At 37.5% G+C, this 18,744-nt stretch overlaps 1 protein-coding gene across 8 annotated transcripts in view; it reads left to right on the top strand.

Moving 5' to 3' along the window:
* Positions 1-18,744, top strand: part of LOC127416746 (rho GTPase-activating protein 42-like) — a 176,959-nt gene that overhangs the window by 72,033 nt on the left and 86,182 nt on the right. For all 8 annotated transcript variants that reach the window (XM_051656270.1, XM_051656272.1, XM_051656268.1 and 5 more), the window contains exon 4: positions 12,395-12,466. In XM_051656270.1, the coding sequence (XP_051512230.1) occupies positions 12,395-12,466 (72 nt within the window). The remainder of the gene's footprint in view (positions 1-12,394; positions 12,467-18,744) is intronic.

Genomic DNA, 18,744 nt, shown 5'->3' with positions numbered 1-18,744 from the left:
ATCCAATGAATGTCCCATTGGCTGAATTCAATACAACAGGGCAGTGGTCGCCAACCCGTCGAACGCGATTGACTGGTAGATCTTTGAGACCGTCCCTGTAGCTCCCGAAAATAATAGAAAAATAAATACACAAATACATTATGCCTGATTAATGTTCTGTTTTGCAAGAGCCTCTCTCTTTTTCTCTTGATCCAACTGTTGTATTTATTTTTCAGTGCTGCATTAAAGTGACCAATGAGATAAGAGAAGAGTACCGGTGCGTTAACTGTCGCAAACGTCAATATATGGCACCCCCTGATGATAGCCTGCGAGGTAGCTAACAGTTAGCTAGCATGGTGGAGGCTCCACGAAAGAAGGCGAAAACCTACAATTTCCATCCAGAATGGGAAGACGAATTTCTTTTTACCTTGGTGAAAGACAAGAGTCTATGTATGTTGTGCCACCAAACACAAGCACTGTCTAAAAGAGGAAATCTGGAGCGGCACCACAACACCAACCACCAGAAATTTAAAGACAGCTACCCACCAAAGAGCGCAATCCGTGCTAGGAAAGTTGATGAGCTGAAATTGGAGTTGAAGGCCCAGCAATCACTTTTCACAAAACCTGCTGCTCAAAATAAGGCTGCTACTGAAGCATCGTTTCGTGTAAGTCACCTTTTGGCGAAACACAAAAAGCCTTTTACAGATGACAATTTATTCAAGGAAGCAATTGCCATTACTGCAGAGACTGTAGAAAATGTCACAGGCTATCGAAGCAGTACTGTGCTTACCTGGACAAAGTGGTAACAGAGTTCAGTAAGCGTTTTGGTGAGTTAGATGAAAGATATTGCTGCATTTGTCTCAAACCCATTCATGCCCATTGATATAGAACAGGTAGCAGCCAAATTCCAGCAAGTATTTGCTTTGCCAAGTGGAGTTGACATGGAGATGGCTGATATGCAAAATGACTTGGAGCTGAAAGCCAAATCAAGGGACAGTGTCTTTTGGGGACTTGTCAGCAGAGAGAAGTTTCCTCTCCTCACCGCATGTACACTAAAATTGAGTGCCTATTTTGGATCCACTTACCTCTGTGAAATGGGGTTTTCACAGATGAAAATAACCAAATCAAGTTACAGGAGCGGCCTTACTGACAGACACCTCACAGACTGCCTCAGACTGGCTGTCTGTAGCTATGAGCCAAACTACAAAGCACTCACAGACAGTATTCAGTCACACTGACTTGAGTGAGTAACATCACTGCAGCAGTTGTGCTTTCTGATGGCATTGCAAAAAGTGATGCTGTATAAGATGGGACATAGAACTGCACTTAGCTTTAATTGCACTGACTGAGAACTTTGTTAGCACACATTACAGTTCTAATTTATAATATGCTAAATGTAGTAACTTGCATGAAGCTTCAGTGGATAGCAGAAGCATAACAGTTAACAATGGCACTTCATACGATCTGCTCACTGCAAGTGTTACAGAGTTACAGAGTTTTCTTGGTTGCATCAATTTGAAAGTTGGACCAAAGCATTTCATGTAATTCAAATACAATTAGCCTAAATAAAAGGCCTCAAGTTGGAAGTACAATCTGGCTGTCTTTTTCTCTCAACTCTTCAATAGGTAGATCTTGCCTTTCATCAAGGCCGAGGTTAGGGATCTTGGGCTTAAAAAGATTGGTGACCACTGCAATAGGGCATAAAGACTCACAATTACTCTTGATAAAGCACCCAAAAAAGTGTCATAAAAGTAGTCCATGTGTCATATTCCAAGTCTTCTTAAGGCATACATTCATGAAAATAGAGCCCACAGTCTCTTATTCGCTCATTTAATCTGTCTTCAGGCTGCTGTCCTGGAGTATCCAGCATGTGAAGGATGTGAGGTTTGTTCAGAAAGCAGGTATTAGTCTACATTAGTGCCTGAGATGCTAGAACGGTTTGTTGAGATTGTCTCGCTGAGAGACAATCACAACTTAATTTATATCTTAGTAAATACTGTCATGAAAAATCAATACAAGCTGTTTATAGATATTAATTTTACCTTGCTGGTAAAAAAAAAAAAAAACTATGCGTCAAGCCCACCCTAGCCCAACCCAACCACTTAAGTTATTGCAGAGTTCATATGAACACCATCCAAATGAATTCTGCAGATATTAAATTTTTATCGTCAAAGTACATATTGCAGTCAATCTCACTGACACAAATTTGAGCCGTATTTAGATCACAGCAGTCTGTTCTGAAATGCCCTCAACCAGGCAACTGACTACTTTTATTTCTCACAGGCATTTACTTTGATCTCTTGTGAAAAGTTTTTATGAAAAACTCAAGAGTTCATGATTTTGAGATTATTTCTAGTGCTAGTCAAAAAATGTATTTAAATAATGTGTATGATTACTAACAGCTTAATATATTTTTCAATACATATTGTGGCAGAAGAGCCAGCCCCTCGCTCTCGTCATCATCGTCCCACCTCTTAGGGCCGTCCTTCAACCAGGCTCGCAACGGGAGTGAAGGAGAGAGGAGAGGTGCAATTTAATAAGCCTTGTTTGGGCAGCGGATGATGAGGAGCACCTGATGTGAATATATCCTTATCGCCGCTGCCATAAGAATGTAGAGTGCGCCTCTCCTTGGGGAGCCAGCTTCTAACTCCTTGTGTGCACACACTGCTTGTGTGCACACACTGGTGTCCTCGCAGGTCCAGGAGCAGAGCGGAGAGTGTACCGGCTTAATCAGATACATTGTATCTACTTCGCTTCGGGGATCCAGGGTGCGGGCCCGGCAGCATATCTGATTCGTCCGGTACCCTCCCCGCTCTGCTCCTGGACCTGCGAGGATGCTATTGGAGCACACGTCACGGCCAACGGACCCTCACTCGCCGCAGCCCCTGAGAAGACACAGAAGCTGCCGCCCCTCACGCCCGGACTGCAGACCATTCCTTTGGACCCTCCCCATCCTTCACCAGATCCCCCTTTATTTTGGACAATTATACCATCGCAACAGTCGTGCCAATTTTGCACGTGGTATTTCAGCGCAAAAACCTGCATCTTATTCACTAACAACCCGCAATCTATTTTAGCAGTCATTGTCATTCCTTTCGGCGCAAACACGCCTCCTTTCTATGTAAATTAGGCTCAAGGAAGACTGTGCTTTATTCACAAAAATGTTGTGTTCATTTTGGTTATAGCGCAATTTAGATTTAGATTGCTAATATTGATCAAATGATGGAGAAGAGCGTTATAGCCTGGCATATATCCAGATGCGCTTTCAGCACACTTTCGGCATGTTTAAGAGATGATTTTGGTGTCTGGATCACAGTGGAGGTGTACAGTCCTGGCACGGTGTGTCAAATATGGTGGTCTGCTGCAAAGCGCTCAGAATCGGGCCGCTATTGGCTGATCTGCATAATTCCTTTAGTGAATGGGGCATTAAACCAGCGCAGTGAGTGCGTGCTAATAAACGCAATTTATTCTTACAGAATAACCCCCCCCCCCCATTCCCTATTTTGAACATTTTGTTTATTATAATTTTCAATAAACGCCTGATGCCACACCCACTGTGTCTGTCTCTTGCTCACCCTGCCACAATATACAAAGAAGACAAAGACAAAGAAGAATGTCTTTAGTGTTCATTTGTGTTCACCTAACTACTGTAGATTATATTACATTACATTACATTAGAAGTCTTTGTGTTGTTTCAACATGATCACACGGGAAATTGGCATGTTGCTTCTGAAAGTTCCAGTACTCTGACATCAGCCCCATGATGTTGAATTACTAAAAAGCGGCATCTCCCGTCTGACATTTTTGTATTGGTTTAAGTTTGTTTACCTTTTCCTGTTGTGTGATCGATATTGTGTTGTGTCAGCAGCATGGGAGACCTGGGTTCTCGTGCCACGTTGAAACCAGGAAGTAATTGTGTTCACGCAATCAGTGATTTCTTCAAGTGATGGTTAGGTTTAGGGTTGGGGTTTGGGTATATTAATAAAATATGCATTCCTCTTCACTTTATTACATAATTCCCAGCTAAAAACAAATATATTTACAAATCACTTTTGGTGCCCCTCTGTGGGCATTTCACCTGGAAACTATCACAGTGCATCCTTTACATTCAAAAACACTTCCTTTTTCAGCCACTGGGGGCAGTGTATCAAAATTTGGTAAGCACAGACCAAGTTTAGCTCAAGAAAAGTCATCCTACTGTTTATGAATTCACTGTGAGATCAGTCTGGTTTCCAGTATAAGCATCTAAACATTCTTAAAACTAGAGAATTGTATCCGAGAATCAAAATCGCATAAGAGATTAAGACAGATAATTTTCAGAGAATAGATATTGAATGTCTTATTTAGATTGTTAAAAACATTTGTTTAAAATAAAACCACTCCAGCATTTTACATGTGTGTTTACAGTAAACTCTGCTCACAATATAGCAAAAAAAATGTTAGGCTTTTTTTTATTTATGTATATATATATATATATATATATATATATATGGCCCTGCAATATCTCTAGTGACACGGGCTTCCTACAGGTTAGATGCTCTTCAAAGGACCCGCCAAGACACCATTACAGATAAGCATGATTAAGGAGACTCATCCTGAAATGAATTCCAAAGGTCAAGTGTTCTGAGAACTGCCTAGTACCATTTTCCGCAACTACAGAGGGAAAAATGCAATGAAAACCTTCAGTGTTGATGTGAAATAATTCAGATTGAGATTATTCACAGTGTCTGAGCACTGAATCATTGGATGTTTTGAACTTCAGCTGCAATGAAATCAACTGCGAGGACATGCTTCTGCAAAAGTTACCGATTCCACTCATGCATTAAATACACTTCCATCATATGGTGCTATACTTCCACGTGCACACACGCACATAGAGCTGTTTGTTATAGCTCTGTGATCTATCAAATATACATAATATATTTGCAGTGGTTTTCCTGTTGATGTAAGGAATAATCCATTAAATTTAATTTAACGTATGACATGGAGTGGAATTATTTAACGCACACCGCTTATGCCATGGTCACTTGCCAGCCTTGATTAGTTACAGCTGTCATTGATATTTGCAGCGTAAATATTGTCTGGAAGAATAACATTAACTATTAGCTTTTTCTATGGGTCATTAGATCTAGAGTTCTGTATGTTCTAAATCAGACTCAGAAATAAAATAGTGCGATAAGACTACATTTATTTGAATTAATGAAATAGTTGAATGAATAATTGAAAATATGGACATGAGATTTTTAAAGACCAAACACTGCAAAAACTGAATTTAAATGCACAATCCAGAAATAATAATAGCCACAGAATTTAGAAGGGTTGGCTCTTATAAGGACATGTAAAATGTCATTTCTGATTTTTGTCATTTTTACATTGAGGAAAACTGGCATTGCCATCGTAACAGTTGTAAAAGTGGCACTTGCATGATAAGAGGAAAACCATCCAAAACGCCCTGAAACCTGCAGACTTTGACCTTGGTATGGTATCCATTAAAGCTGCATGGTTAATTGAATTAAGAATGAAATCGAGATATGGCCTTGCAAAGTTACAAAACCGCAAAAGTCTGCGTTCAGCGCTTCAGTCAGTGATACATGATCAAGCGGCGCCCTCTAGCGGGTGTGTCCTGAGCAGCGCAGCAATATTAAAGGATGTTTATCATATAAAAATTCAAATTGTTTTGCCTCACAGCTTCACAATTGATTTAAAGACAGCTTTGCATTACGTGATGATGTTGTTTTTTGAGATGTGACTCATCAGACTCAAAAGTCTACACTATATTCACATGCAGAGGTAAACCTAACCGTTAGTGGAGTCAAAATGTAATCCGGATCATGTTTGTTAGGGATCATGCAAACACAATTGCATCCTGGATTCAAAACAGTCTTGTGTATGATCATGTTGCAAAAGCGGCATCAGAATTGGTCATTTTGATTAATTTTAATCAAATGAATAATTTTAATCAATTTCATCAATCATAAATCAGATCCAATAAATATATATATAATAATATTATTTTTTTTCTTCTTTTTTGCACCATCACTCAAACATGTTCACAGAACGTGTAAATATTGTGTAATATTTTGTAATATTGCTGTTCGTTACTACAGAATGGATTGTTAGATTGGTACATATTAATGAAAATAATATAATTCACCCTTGTATTCATTTAGTGAAAAATGGTGTGTAAAACATCCCTTGATAAATGTGTGTGTGTGTATATATATATATATATATGATTTTTTTATTAACAACACAACAATACTGTATTTAACTTGCTACATTTTGAGTCTAATTGGTTACAATGGGTGTTTGTTTGAAATGTTCCCTTAATTGAAGAATAAAAAAATAAATCAACTTTCTACGCCTTTTCAGAGCAAATGCTTAAATGTCGAGATATAGGGCAAAACTAGGGCTGTTGTCACATGGCGGAAGTTGTCACCATGGCTAGATTTCAGCAACTTGTAAGGTTTTGAAAATTCCAATTTTTTAAAAGTCAGTTCACACAGATGTGGTTTTGTATTTCATAACTATCTTAAACTTCAATAATTCTGTCCTCCAAACTAAAATTCCAATATTGTAATATTTTTGCTGTAGCTAGAGTAAGCAAGGGAACACAATGAAACCATACCATATAGGGGAATGAATGAATTTTTAACCAAAGTTTTAACTCTGTTCACATATACTTTTCATAAATGTGAGGTTGGGGCAAGTTGTCACATTTTTATTGGAGCAAGTTGTTAAATGTGTTTTAAATGTTATACATTTATACAATTTATCAGTTACAATATTTTATGGCCAAAACAATGTTTTGATGTTTTTTATTCTTGAATTATTTTATGTTCCATAACTGTTTTACTGCTTAAATGTTGCTAAAAAGCCTATAATAGGTTGTTTACTGGCAGGTTTTATTGTGACAACTTACCCCAATTTTGTGGAAAATATTTGAGGTCAGCGTATCTTCAATGAACGATATCTTTGTTCCTGGGTAATTGTATTGGACATGTTAAAAAGCTTTTTTGGGCTAATGCTTAAAGGTATGTACATATGCTGAGAAATATTCACTGGAGTAGTACATGTGACAACTAGCCCTGCTTTACCCTATTTCCAATATCAAAAGGCTGAATATTTATGATATATTTTTACCTATTTTATTATAGATTTTGCCCAGCCCTAGTTTGTTCCAGCCTACTTCTGCGTTGCCCCAGTCAAGAAGCAGTTTTGAATATACATGCTTTATTCATTGATCATAAAATAATAATCAAGGAGTGAGCTGGAAATTTGGGTATACTGAGTTATACTTCCCAGTTAGCCTCATTTCGACTTATCGTCTCCCGCTAGCCGTAGGGATGATGCTAGCATCATAATGCCTCCCTTGTGTCAGAATATTAATCCAACCAGTAATTTCTTTGATTAAGTTACGCTTACAAAGTTCTCAGTTCAAGGCTCGGGGGGGGCGTCTTTGAATGCCAATGAAGCCATGATTCCTAAATTGAAATAAACACAAAGGCATGAAATGTGAAACGGATAGAGCCGTTGCAGGGTTTGGGTTTGCAGCTGCTCAGAGCATTTGAATGCACATTTGTGTGTCTTTGCCTGCATGGCAGAAGTGAGGGTGACTGTATGTTTCCGGGGGTTTCAAGACAATGAAAAATATTTTTTTGATTTATGGGTGGAGAGTGATGCTCTCCAGAGAGGATGGATGTGAAAGATCTCTCTAAAATTAGCGCAGGTATTATAGGCTGTGTTATAGCTTTATCACACACCCTCACTGTACAGAATAACTCTTGTCGTGTCACACTGCTATGGCAGGTCGAGTTGGTGAGTAAATGATGAATTTGATTACGAGAATTGTGAGAATTTCCCCTTTTTAGTTTTAAGATAAACACAAAATGAAAGTAATGAAATGTGCTTTAAGTGAACAAGTTAAGAACCGCTCCGACTGATTCAGTCAATAATTAAGTCATTAGATTGATTCAAACAGTTAATTTTTAGACTGATTTATTTTGTTTATTTTTTTAAGGAATTCATTCAAATGAACTGCTGTGACTGATTCAGTCATGGAGTGAGTTATTAGACAAAACCGATCAGGGCAGCGTTTTTTGAACAACGATGTAACTCACTGCTTCACCATAATACGATGCAACATTGGAGAAATTAACTAGCTAGTCAAGACTGTTTCCCAAAACCGTAGTAACTATGTCGCACATCCATCGTACGAACCACGTTGGTTCAACAACATTGAGCTGTCGTTACTGACGTTATGCAGGGGGTGGAGTCAGACTTCAGACTTTGGGGTTCCCCAGATGCACTTGAGCACAAATGCACATGCACACTTTTCAAATGGGTGCATTCTATTCAGAAGAGATCATCCCTCCAAAGTCTTTACCATCCACTGTGAGAGCAGTTGAGGGCTGAAAGATGTGGGGCTCCAAAATAACAGTTATGTGGAATTCATTTTTACGCCATTTTTATGGAGAATTCAGTTCAATCTATTATGATTGTTCTCCCTATGAAGTGCCAGACGGAGGCTGATTTATCCCGGACACAGAAGCCGTGTTCTCCAACAGAAACCATTTTTTTAAAGCACTTTCTCTTGACAGCCTTTATAGGTGCTTAAACGGCTGCATTCATGTTTGCATGACATTTCAGAAAGGCTTTCTGCAAAACTCAGCATGTTTTTTTTTTGTTTTTTTTTATGCATGTAAACGTGATCAAAGTCTTGACAGAATGAAAGATATATATGGAATGAAAGATATAGATGCCTCAGCAAAGTGAAATGATGTCCACACAGCAAACTAACAAGGAACTATGCTTCTAACCACAGGTGGAGAGCTGTTTTTCCAACCACACATCTTTGCGATGCTGTTTGCAAATTTTCGTTGGAACTACGGCTTCGGGAAACAACAAATCGTTAAACTATGTTAGTAATGATTGAACTTACGACCATAGTTGGCTAACGATGCTTTTGGGAAACGCACCCCAGTTCGAGACTTATTTTTCAAGGCTTTCTTTTGGGATTCATTAAAAGGAACTGCTCTGACAGATTTAGTCAATGAGTGAGTCATTAGACTGATTCAATTCGATCATTTCAATTATGACTTTTCAAGTCTTTTTTTGGGATTCATTAAAAAGAACAGATCTGCATATTCAGTCAATGAGTGATCCATTAGACTGATTCAAAATGCTAATTTCAAGACTGAAATTTTTTTAAGGATTTGTTTAAAATAACGATTCCAACTGATTCAATCAATGAGTGAGTCATTAGACTGATTCATACTGATGATTTTTAGACAGATGTTTTATTTGTATTTATTTATTTAAAGATTGTTTTTAATGGATACATTTTTTTAGTCTATATATATATATATATATATATATATATATATATATATATATATATATATATATATATATATATATATATTCATTAAGAAGAACTGCTCCGACTGATTTAGTCAATGAGTGAGTAATAAGTCTCATTCAAACTGATCATTTCAAGACTGATTTTTCAAGGCTTTCTTTAGGGATTCATTCAAAAGAACCACTCTAACTGATTCAGTCAACGAGTGAGTCATTAGACTGATTCAAACCGACCATTTCAATAATGATTTTTCAAGTTTTTATATACTATACATGCTTGTATTATCTCAAAAATGAAGTAAAAAAGAAGTAAAATAGGTTTGCGAACAACGTTTCATGTTGACTTTAATGATATGATTCTGTGAGGCATGAACAAACATACACAGATGTAGGGCTTTACTGGTTGTTTAGATCAGTGTTACTATCAGAAATAATTGGTAATTATTTCTTTAGTTATTAATTAATATTTAAATTAATTAATTGAATCTAACTCATTAAAACCTCATATGGGGCTCCAGTAAATGTAGTCAACTACGTTTAGGAGCGGGTTTGGTTATTAGCAATAATTAATAATATAGATAATTATTAATTATTAAAATCAATAGAACATTGATGAGAATCAATGTTAGCTTTTTCTAATCCTTTAAATCAACAATTATCAAAGATAATCGTTAATTGTTAACATTGATGAAACATTAATTAAAATTAACACTAGCTTATTGATCATTCAAATTCAACAATCATCAAAGATAATTATCAATTATCAAAAATCAATAGAATATTAATAAGGATTAACATTGACAGGGCACCACCCTGGAATCAGGGACTAATAACCAGATAGTATAACAGTCTCAATATTAGATTGTTTTCTTAGGAAAATCGACATCAGAAGAATATCGATTTTCGGAGAAAAAAAAACAATGAATGAAGGCTTGAATCCGAGCACTGACATCCCGTCAGCATGACACAGGTGTATGCAAAACAAACCAAAACACTTCTCTTTGAAGTATAACAAAGTTTATTTATGCAGTAATATCAATTAATAATTAATACAATGCAGTCAATAAACTTCCGACTTACAACTACAAACTAAACAGTGATATGATTAGATATGGAAATCAAAATAATCCTATAACACATGAGGGTGTGTGTGTGTGTGTGTGTGTGTGTGTGTGTGTGTGTGTGTGTGTGTGTGTGTGTGTGTGTGTAAGGAGGGATGCGCACAAAATGGCGGACATGACTCTCGTGGAGAGTATGTCATGCGAGACTTCCAGCCAGAGAATATGGCCGCGAATGTGGGTGGAGAGAAACCAGTCAATGGTAGCTTAGGGACAAAGCTAAGCTTTATCACGAAGTTATCTACTAGCCAAAAATGTGTGCGAGAATGTTTGTGAGGGGTCGTGTGTGTGGTTAGTACGAGAGAGAGAGAGAATAAAGTGACAGCCCCAAAGCCGGTTTCGCGATCGTGGGAGAGAAAGCAGCTGTTAGTTTATCACTCGGAGACACGGTGGACGGCTCGTAAACCGATATTTGATTCTTTAATGGATAAACTCAGTTTGCCGGTCTCACCCGCGATGGCGGAAATGCACAACAGTCCAATGTGGTTGGACTACAATACAGCAAATCTCATTCATGATAATTAATGCCCTGAGTATTAATCGCAATGAGTGGACTTGGTGGTCCATAAACTGTACAAGCAATAACCTTGATACACAAGAATAACACACTATAATATTCTATCTCTGCCCAGATGTAAACCTCTTACTTGAGTCGAATGAGGACGTAGAATGTGTGTTCATCCGTCCTTTAACTCCGACTCGGTTCCTCGAGGCTCGGGTGATGACGGGAGGCCGTTTCCTCGCTCTGTCGGCGGGCGGTACGGCTGCTGATTCTCGGCGGGCTGGCGGAGAAATCAGCGACGTCGACTTGATTGAAGATGGAAGAGAAATCTTTTATCTCTTCACTTCTGCAGGCAAATGGATGAAGATGCGGATTGCTCGGCGGTCTCCTTTGGATCCGGTAGAGTGTTCGGTGGAACACAGAGTAATCTCAACTCGTCCAGTGAGATGGAGATTGTATGGCCACAGTTTCAAGTCGGACATTACTTCCTTGTGCCACGAGGCTGCATCTGAGAGCAGCGATGAGCTGCGTCCACACACGGCGAGCAAAGTTGCTGGAAGCAAATCCCGGAAGCATTTCAGAGGTATTTCTATTCCTGGTGATGTCATGGTTGAGGTGCGTTCTGTCGTGTGCCTCATCCAATAGGAGTTGAGAGTTCGATCCTTTAGTGTGCAAGGCTTCATGGGATTTGTAGTCTGTTTTGGACTCCCTTTGTTTGATTTTGGCGCGATTTTTATCAGTAAGATTTATGACTTGTTATGTGGGCCTGAGTTAGGTTTTACGACTGTGTTAGGCCTGCCTTTGTCTTTTATCTGAATACATGAGGCCCAACACAGACACTGTAATTGAATCAATCTATTGCTATCTCCGTATGGTAGGAATGAGTGTTTCACTCCACCATGGGATTCTTTTAGAGTGCATGCAACAACACTCCAAACAAAGATATATAAAGACATTTCAGAATTCAAATGCATACTCAACTGTGGGCGTAAGACTCTGGTTGTTGATGGCCATATTTCACTCGGCTGATGAGTTTCATGGTCTGTTTAAAACAAAAAGCCATTTTCGTATTTCTTTATTGTCCAGTCTCTCATATTATTGCTAATTTTCCTCATATTAATAGTCACTGGACCAAACTGCTGCAGTCTGCCCTGGAGTTCTCATTAAACGAATGCTGAGAAATCTAATTCTATCACTCTCATCACTACTGCTCCTCTCAAGTTTTAGTGTGAATGTTCTTACAAGACCTCTTCAGAAATATAAACTCACACCACAAATTTGCTCATAATAGCAAGCTTGTTAAAATTCTCAGCCGTTTCTTCAGCTTAAATGCAGCCTTTAGCTTCTAACTTTAATTTGTGGTTGTGAATTAATGTGGAGTTAATAAAGAAGAGTGTCATCTCAGGAAATATCTTACATTTATGCTTGATTGCAGATACAGAATGCTGATGATGTTCTGATCTCACCCTTGGAGAAGTTTCGGAAAGAGCAGATCGGAGCAGCCAAAGTAAGACATATTCTTGTGTTTCTTTAGACATCAATAACCAAAAAGTATTACATTGGTTTTTGGACATGTTACCAACATGGTACATGGGACAAATCTTGTTAGTAAAAACAATATAAGTGTTTGGCATTATGATGATTTAAACAGTGTGACGATAGAAATGTATAAACTGGTAGAGATTTTGATATACCATTACTGACATTCTTGGGCATGGTTTTGAAAAGAAAATGTCTATTTAATTCATCAACATGAAGTAACATGCTCCGCTTCTGAAATGACTTTCCTTTTTGGCTGTCGTAACCAAGACCTCTCAAACCAGACACCTCACCATGATCCAATAAATTCCAGATGGATTAAATTGAATCCATACCTTTTTTTTCTTATTGAATAACTCAGAAAAACCCAGTCACTCAGAAAAACATCACATCACGGAAGAAAAATGGGTTGTGAATGCTTTTTCATGTTGACTGAGTGTACTGAATGGCAGAACACCTAACAGTGCAGTTAGTGTCTCATTGGTGATATGACTGGTTGCTTGTTTGTGTACTCACTAGAAATTACAATATAGAAACATTACTAACAGTACAACAATAGTGGTATCTATCACACAGAATAAGCGCTGTGGTCTAGGTCTGTGTGTTCCCCAAAAAACACTTATAACCAGCAATGGCACTCATAAATCCAGCACAAAAAACTAATGCCTCTCCAGATTCACATATCTTTATAACCCAGCAAAAATGACGTGCACTCATTTCTGTAATGGGCAAAGTGTTTACTTTCCTCAACACTCTTTCAAATAGAGTTCAAGCAAGATATAGTGTTTTAAGGACAGTATAAAGAAGTCATCTTTATAAACCTATTTATAATTGTAATTTGGGCTTTTGCAGGTCCTTTACAAAACAGTACTGTGGTGGTACCATGCTACAGTGGCTATGTTTATATGGACACCAGAAAACGGCTTATTGCGAGAAAGTGCTATTTTCATTCAGTGTATAAGCAACGTACTCTTTTCTCCTGTATATATGCGGCTCGGTCAGTAAGCGGCTTTCTTCACAGCAAAGTAATCTCCCAGTGACACTTGTGTAAATAACAAACAAGGCATCCGTGGAAAACTTCGCTATTTTATTCTCCGTTGCTTTGCTTTATTTCCAGATATTCTAGAGTTGTTGCTGTGTTTGTCTCCTTAATCTTCCATCGCCACCTGCACCGGAATTGCGCTGCAATAGTGGGGTTTCCCTCTTGTGTCAAACTCCAGGATTCCCTCAATGTACAAGCGCATATACTCAAACGTTAAGGACAGTCAGTATTTTACATTGGTGTGTATACAGTAAATGGGTATAGTTTATAATGTAAGTTCTTTTCCCACTGTTCCAAATGTGGAATTCTTTCTGCTGTGTTGACTTGTTGTTGGGCTCCATTTTATGATGTTTGTAATCCGGTCTGTTCACGCACATGCGCACTCCTCAAAAACCTGTAACAACACCGCTTTTGTGTTTAAACGACCACATTAAGCTGCGTTCTCCAGGAGAAAACTAGATGTGTTAAACCTCTTTCTCTTAATCCCTTAAAATCCCTTGTAAGGAAAACTAAAATTTTATCTAAAACAGCAATGTTATGATTAGAAACCACTCGCAAAGCGCTCCAGTCCCAGATACTGCTTCTTCCATCAGCTGCCTACAGAAGGATTGGTTTAGGAATATCTGTTTGAAAAAGCTTGGAATAATTTGTGTGTGTGCTCTTTTCACTTTATTGGCAAGAAGTCAACAGTGGGGATTACTTGTATTATCCACCGTTACCGTCCGGCTGTGATAGACGTCCAGAAACGGAGCGCAATGATTTACATAAACGATAGCATGATTGTGCTAACAGGTGTGTGTACATGTGCTGAAAGTTCATTAGACATCTTGAGAGTTTGTTCATTTCTATTTAGCATCTTTTTTTGTGAATGCTTCACATGTTTTGACAAATGGCATTATTACTGAGTATAAAAAGGAACTGTGTTTTTCCTGAACTGTCTGTGAGTAGTGACAATGTTTTCAAAAGTTTTCATGCTGTGATGATAAATGGATAAATTCTACAGTGTAAGATCATAATTATTATATGAGACATGTACAGCAGTGAGATGTTTTATCATGTTTGAAATTAATTGAATTCTGATTTTCCTCTGCCCTGCATTTTTCCTGCCTGCAATTCACTTTCTTTTGAGTGTCTTTGCAGAATGTGCATGTCTTCCCTTAAGGGGAAAAAGTGATTTGGAAAACAGTGCAGACATTAATTCAGTATCAATTAAATTTATTTGTACAGTGCTTTTAATAATACATACTGTTTTATAGTTGCTTTACAGAGAACATTGAACGTTTGTGTACATGTTTATAACGTATGTCCAAATAAATATGTGTATTTGTATTTCATGTAGTTCTTTTTGTACGGTACAGTTTATTGTGTGGCTGCTAAGACATCGTTATTTCCTACACGAGAACAATAAATTCAATCTGTCAATGGAGTTGTTCAGTCAACACTAAAACATTTAATGTAGTTTATAGCATTTAGATACGGAGATTATGTATGTAAATTTACAATTATAAAGCTAGATTGAGCTTGTTACTACACATTCATCTCCCACAAAATAATAGTATTTTATCTGAAAAACGGCAAGATGACAGTATCATCGTTTGAGTCCTGTAATACACGAGCATCCTGCTGTCTGGACCTCTCCTGTATCTGCAGTAAGTACATAATCTCGGTACAACAAACTCTTCAGGTTCTGACTAGACTCAATATATGCTTTAAAATAAACATAATTATCTACAGTTCTCAAAACATGTCCAACTTTACAGCTGTGAAGGCGCTAATAGGCTACATAGCTTTTCAGGTTAGTCTGCTCAGGTTCTTCCATCAATGGATAAAGACTCAATAAAATAACTAAAATGCTTCTATTTGTGATGTTTGGCCATCATCCTGAAATCCATACTCATTAACATATAGGTGAGGAAGAACAATATCACCTTGCTATAATTCTGTGATAATTTGTTCTCAAGTTTCTGTCATTTTTAATGCTGTGTTAGAACATAACATAATGATTGTTTACGCTTAACCGGAAGTTCCACCCACATAACCTGCAAAGTGTCATGGGACTCAGGAATATTGTGGATACCATTGTATTTAAATGCTACACCAAGGTACAAGGTAAGTATTATCATGGTCCATGTCCAAAAACCATGTCACACCTTTACTCTTTTTAAAACTATTAATTTGCCTGATAAGCAAACAGACTTAAATGTTTTGTGGTGGTACCATAGTACAATGACGGTATCAGATGCCAGTACCATGGTATTTTGATGGACACTATGGTACTTAGTGATTAGCACATTCCTGTACCATGGTATTTAAATGGTATTCCAAGATATACTCTAAGAATGCATTGGTATTACCATTTTATCATGTCCAATGGTGTCAGTATTTACCTACAAACCTTTGTATGTATTTACAAATATTTACCAACAGCAATATTTACCAAAAATTTCAAATATTTAAAAATGGAAGTACCATGGTACAGTACTTTTTGTTTATTTTTGTTACCGATATAAAGGCAGACTCAAAATGCCAGAACATTCGTAAAGCATTGTTATCTATAGTTATTTAATGTATTTAGCAAAACTTGTTATCAGCAAAAACCCTTTAAAGGAATATTTTAAAGCATAAATAAGACAGTTGCTGATTTTAACTGAATATAGTCCAAACAAGATTTGTTCACAGTCTAAACAGATACACATACTCTCCAAACTCTCTCTCTCTCTCTCACACACACACACACACACACACACACACACACACATCTCTGGCATCTATAGCACATCTGTAGCACATGGTCACTTTTGGCTGCTTTGCTGCAAGGCAGAAACTCATTACAAATTAAACTCAGCAACATCAAAATATGCAGCAGTTTATACTACGGCCAATATTTGTTCCCACCCCCATGAGGCCAAAAAGATCACACACAAATATTCAATCACACCTCTGTACACATACAGTCACACTTACATAAATATATACCTACACACTCAAACACACACACACAGAGAGAGAGAGAGAGATACATTGTGTGTCTTCCTTAAGGCTTAGTGTTATGTTAGGTTTAGCCATCTGTACATAACCCAAGCCCTCTGATTTATTTTCCAACCTCAAAGCCATTTTTGATTTATTTTGCATGAAAAGGGTTTGTGCATGTGGCTCGGGCTTTGTAGAAGGTTCACTTGAAGGACCAGAGTGCCAGGATTCACTCTGCTTTTGAACCGATGGGTGCACACACTATAAGAAGAGACAGGTTTTCATAAATCAAGATCAGCTGATGTGGCTCACTTTTGTGGAGCTCTTTCTTGGGTTTTGGATCAAAAAAATTTCAAAGCAGCACATTTAAAGGAACAGTTCACCCATTATATGATTTCATCGTTATAAATAAATACATTTTATCTCCTTTTTATTAATGGGCCTCTGGAATACTCAATTCTGATTGGTCAATGGCACCATTTAGCAGTCTGTTATTTCTGAATAACAGCCGCACATCCAGGGATTAAGTCATATCACACCAGTCATCCAGGTATTGCAAGTCATCTTTCCTAATTCTTGAATCATTCTCTACAAGTATTTTTAACGCAAATCAATGTTTCATGTCCATTTATTTATTTATTTTTTGCAAGGAGTCTTCTAATAAGCTTGATGATGAGCAGTCAGACGTTCATTAATTACAAAATAAACAGCAGCAGAACTCCGACGCAAACCTGAGGTGGAATTTAGCCGTTCGTCGATTTCTTTCTTCTCGCATAATTATGTAATTTCAATGCAAATCACTGTTGTCCATTTATTTATATATTTGGTAAGTATTCTTGTAATAAACTGGATAATGAGTCAGATGGTCATTTTCACAAAATAAACACCAACAGTACTCTGATGCAAACCGGAGGAGGAATTCAGCTCTTCAGCAATTTTTTTCTTATCACATAATTATGTAATTTCAATGGAAATCAATATTTTATGTCCATTTATTTATTTGGTTAGTAGCCATGTAATAAGCAGAATAATGTACAATCAGCTGAATGCTACTGCAAAATAAACCCCATCAGGGTGATACTAGACCCCTTCGTTTCGCGTCAGGGTCTTGTCGCAGTTTATTTTGTGATATCAACCGGCTGACTGCACATTATACCTTACTAAACCACTTCCCCTTAATAGATTATGTCTTTCTCCTCTAATATAAACACTTACTCTAAACGGAAAGAAGGGATGAAATACTAGCTGTGCAGCCAGGAGCATCACTAAAGGATTATGGGAATGTGAAGGATCGGCACACTGCCAGGCCTCCCCCTCTCTCAGTTCTGTGTTCGGGGAGGTAGAGACCTCCTTATTAGGGAATTGCAGCCTTGCTGCAGCTCCAGCTGGTTAACGGAGTGAGGTCAGTGACCGATGAACAAGCCGCTCGAGCCCAAAGCATTTATTCCCTGTTTGTCAAGCAGCTCTACCAGACGCAAGGGTTTTACTACGGGCAAATACTTACTTATGGGTCAAAAGAGCTCACAATAACATGCTGCTTAACATTAAAAGGAATGCATTACTGGCATATTGCAGAGTGGAAAGTTTTTGTATCTTTTTTTAATTTTTATTATTATTAATTTCAATAAACACATTTTTTTCAATGCATTGATGAGTAAATGGTTATATATTACTTGGTATTGCAAATTTTTGCAGACACCACTGTGTAAAACACATTAAATGAACTTGATGTTGATAATCTAACACCAGCGAAACAAATTATACAGTTGCCATTTTATTTCTATATAAATAGTAGTCCTAGCATCAGACAACAGAATTCTGTAATTGAAAGCCAGGGATATCAAGTAGGAGTACACTCTTTCAAAATTTGAATAAACCACAGTATTAATGTAATAAAAAAATACTATTATTTTAAGACATTGAATTATCTGGTATTTTGTGTGGTTTTTTCCACATTTATCTTAGAGATTTATTTGGAGTTAATTCATTTTTTCCTTCCTCTGCAAATGTCACTGGCACAATTCTACACTGGGACAAAAGTTAATGATCTTCACCAAATGCTTTTAGTATGGGGTGTGTAATTTTGAGTCACAACTCATTAAACTGCCTCCAAAAGGTCAACATATCAGAATATCATCAGAAAAAAAATTTAAAAAAAAAATACACTCTTAAAACAACTACACACTCAAGCTGGATCACAAACTTTTCACATAAGCTGATACATGTACAGGTGC

Source organism: Myxocyprinus asiaticus, chromosome 26 (assembly GCF_019703515.2).
Source record: "Myxocyprinus asiaticus isolate MX2 ecotype Aquarium Trade chromosome 26, UBuf_Myxa_2, whole genome shotgun sequence".
Classification (NCBI taxonomy): Eukaryota; Metazoa; Chordata; class Actinopteri; order Cypriniformes; family Catostomidae; genus Myxocyprinus; species Myxocyprinus asiaticus.
The sequence above is the reverse complement of the archived record's forward strand: the minus strand, read 5'-3'. Positions and strand labels throughout refer to the sequence as shown.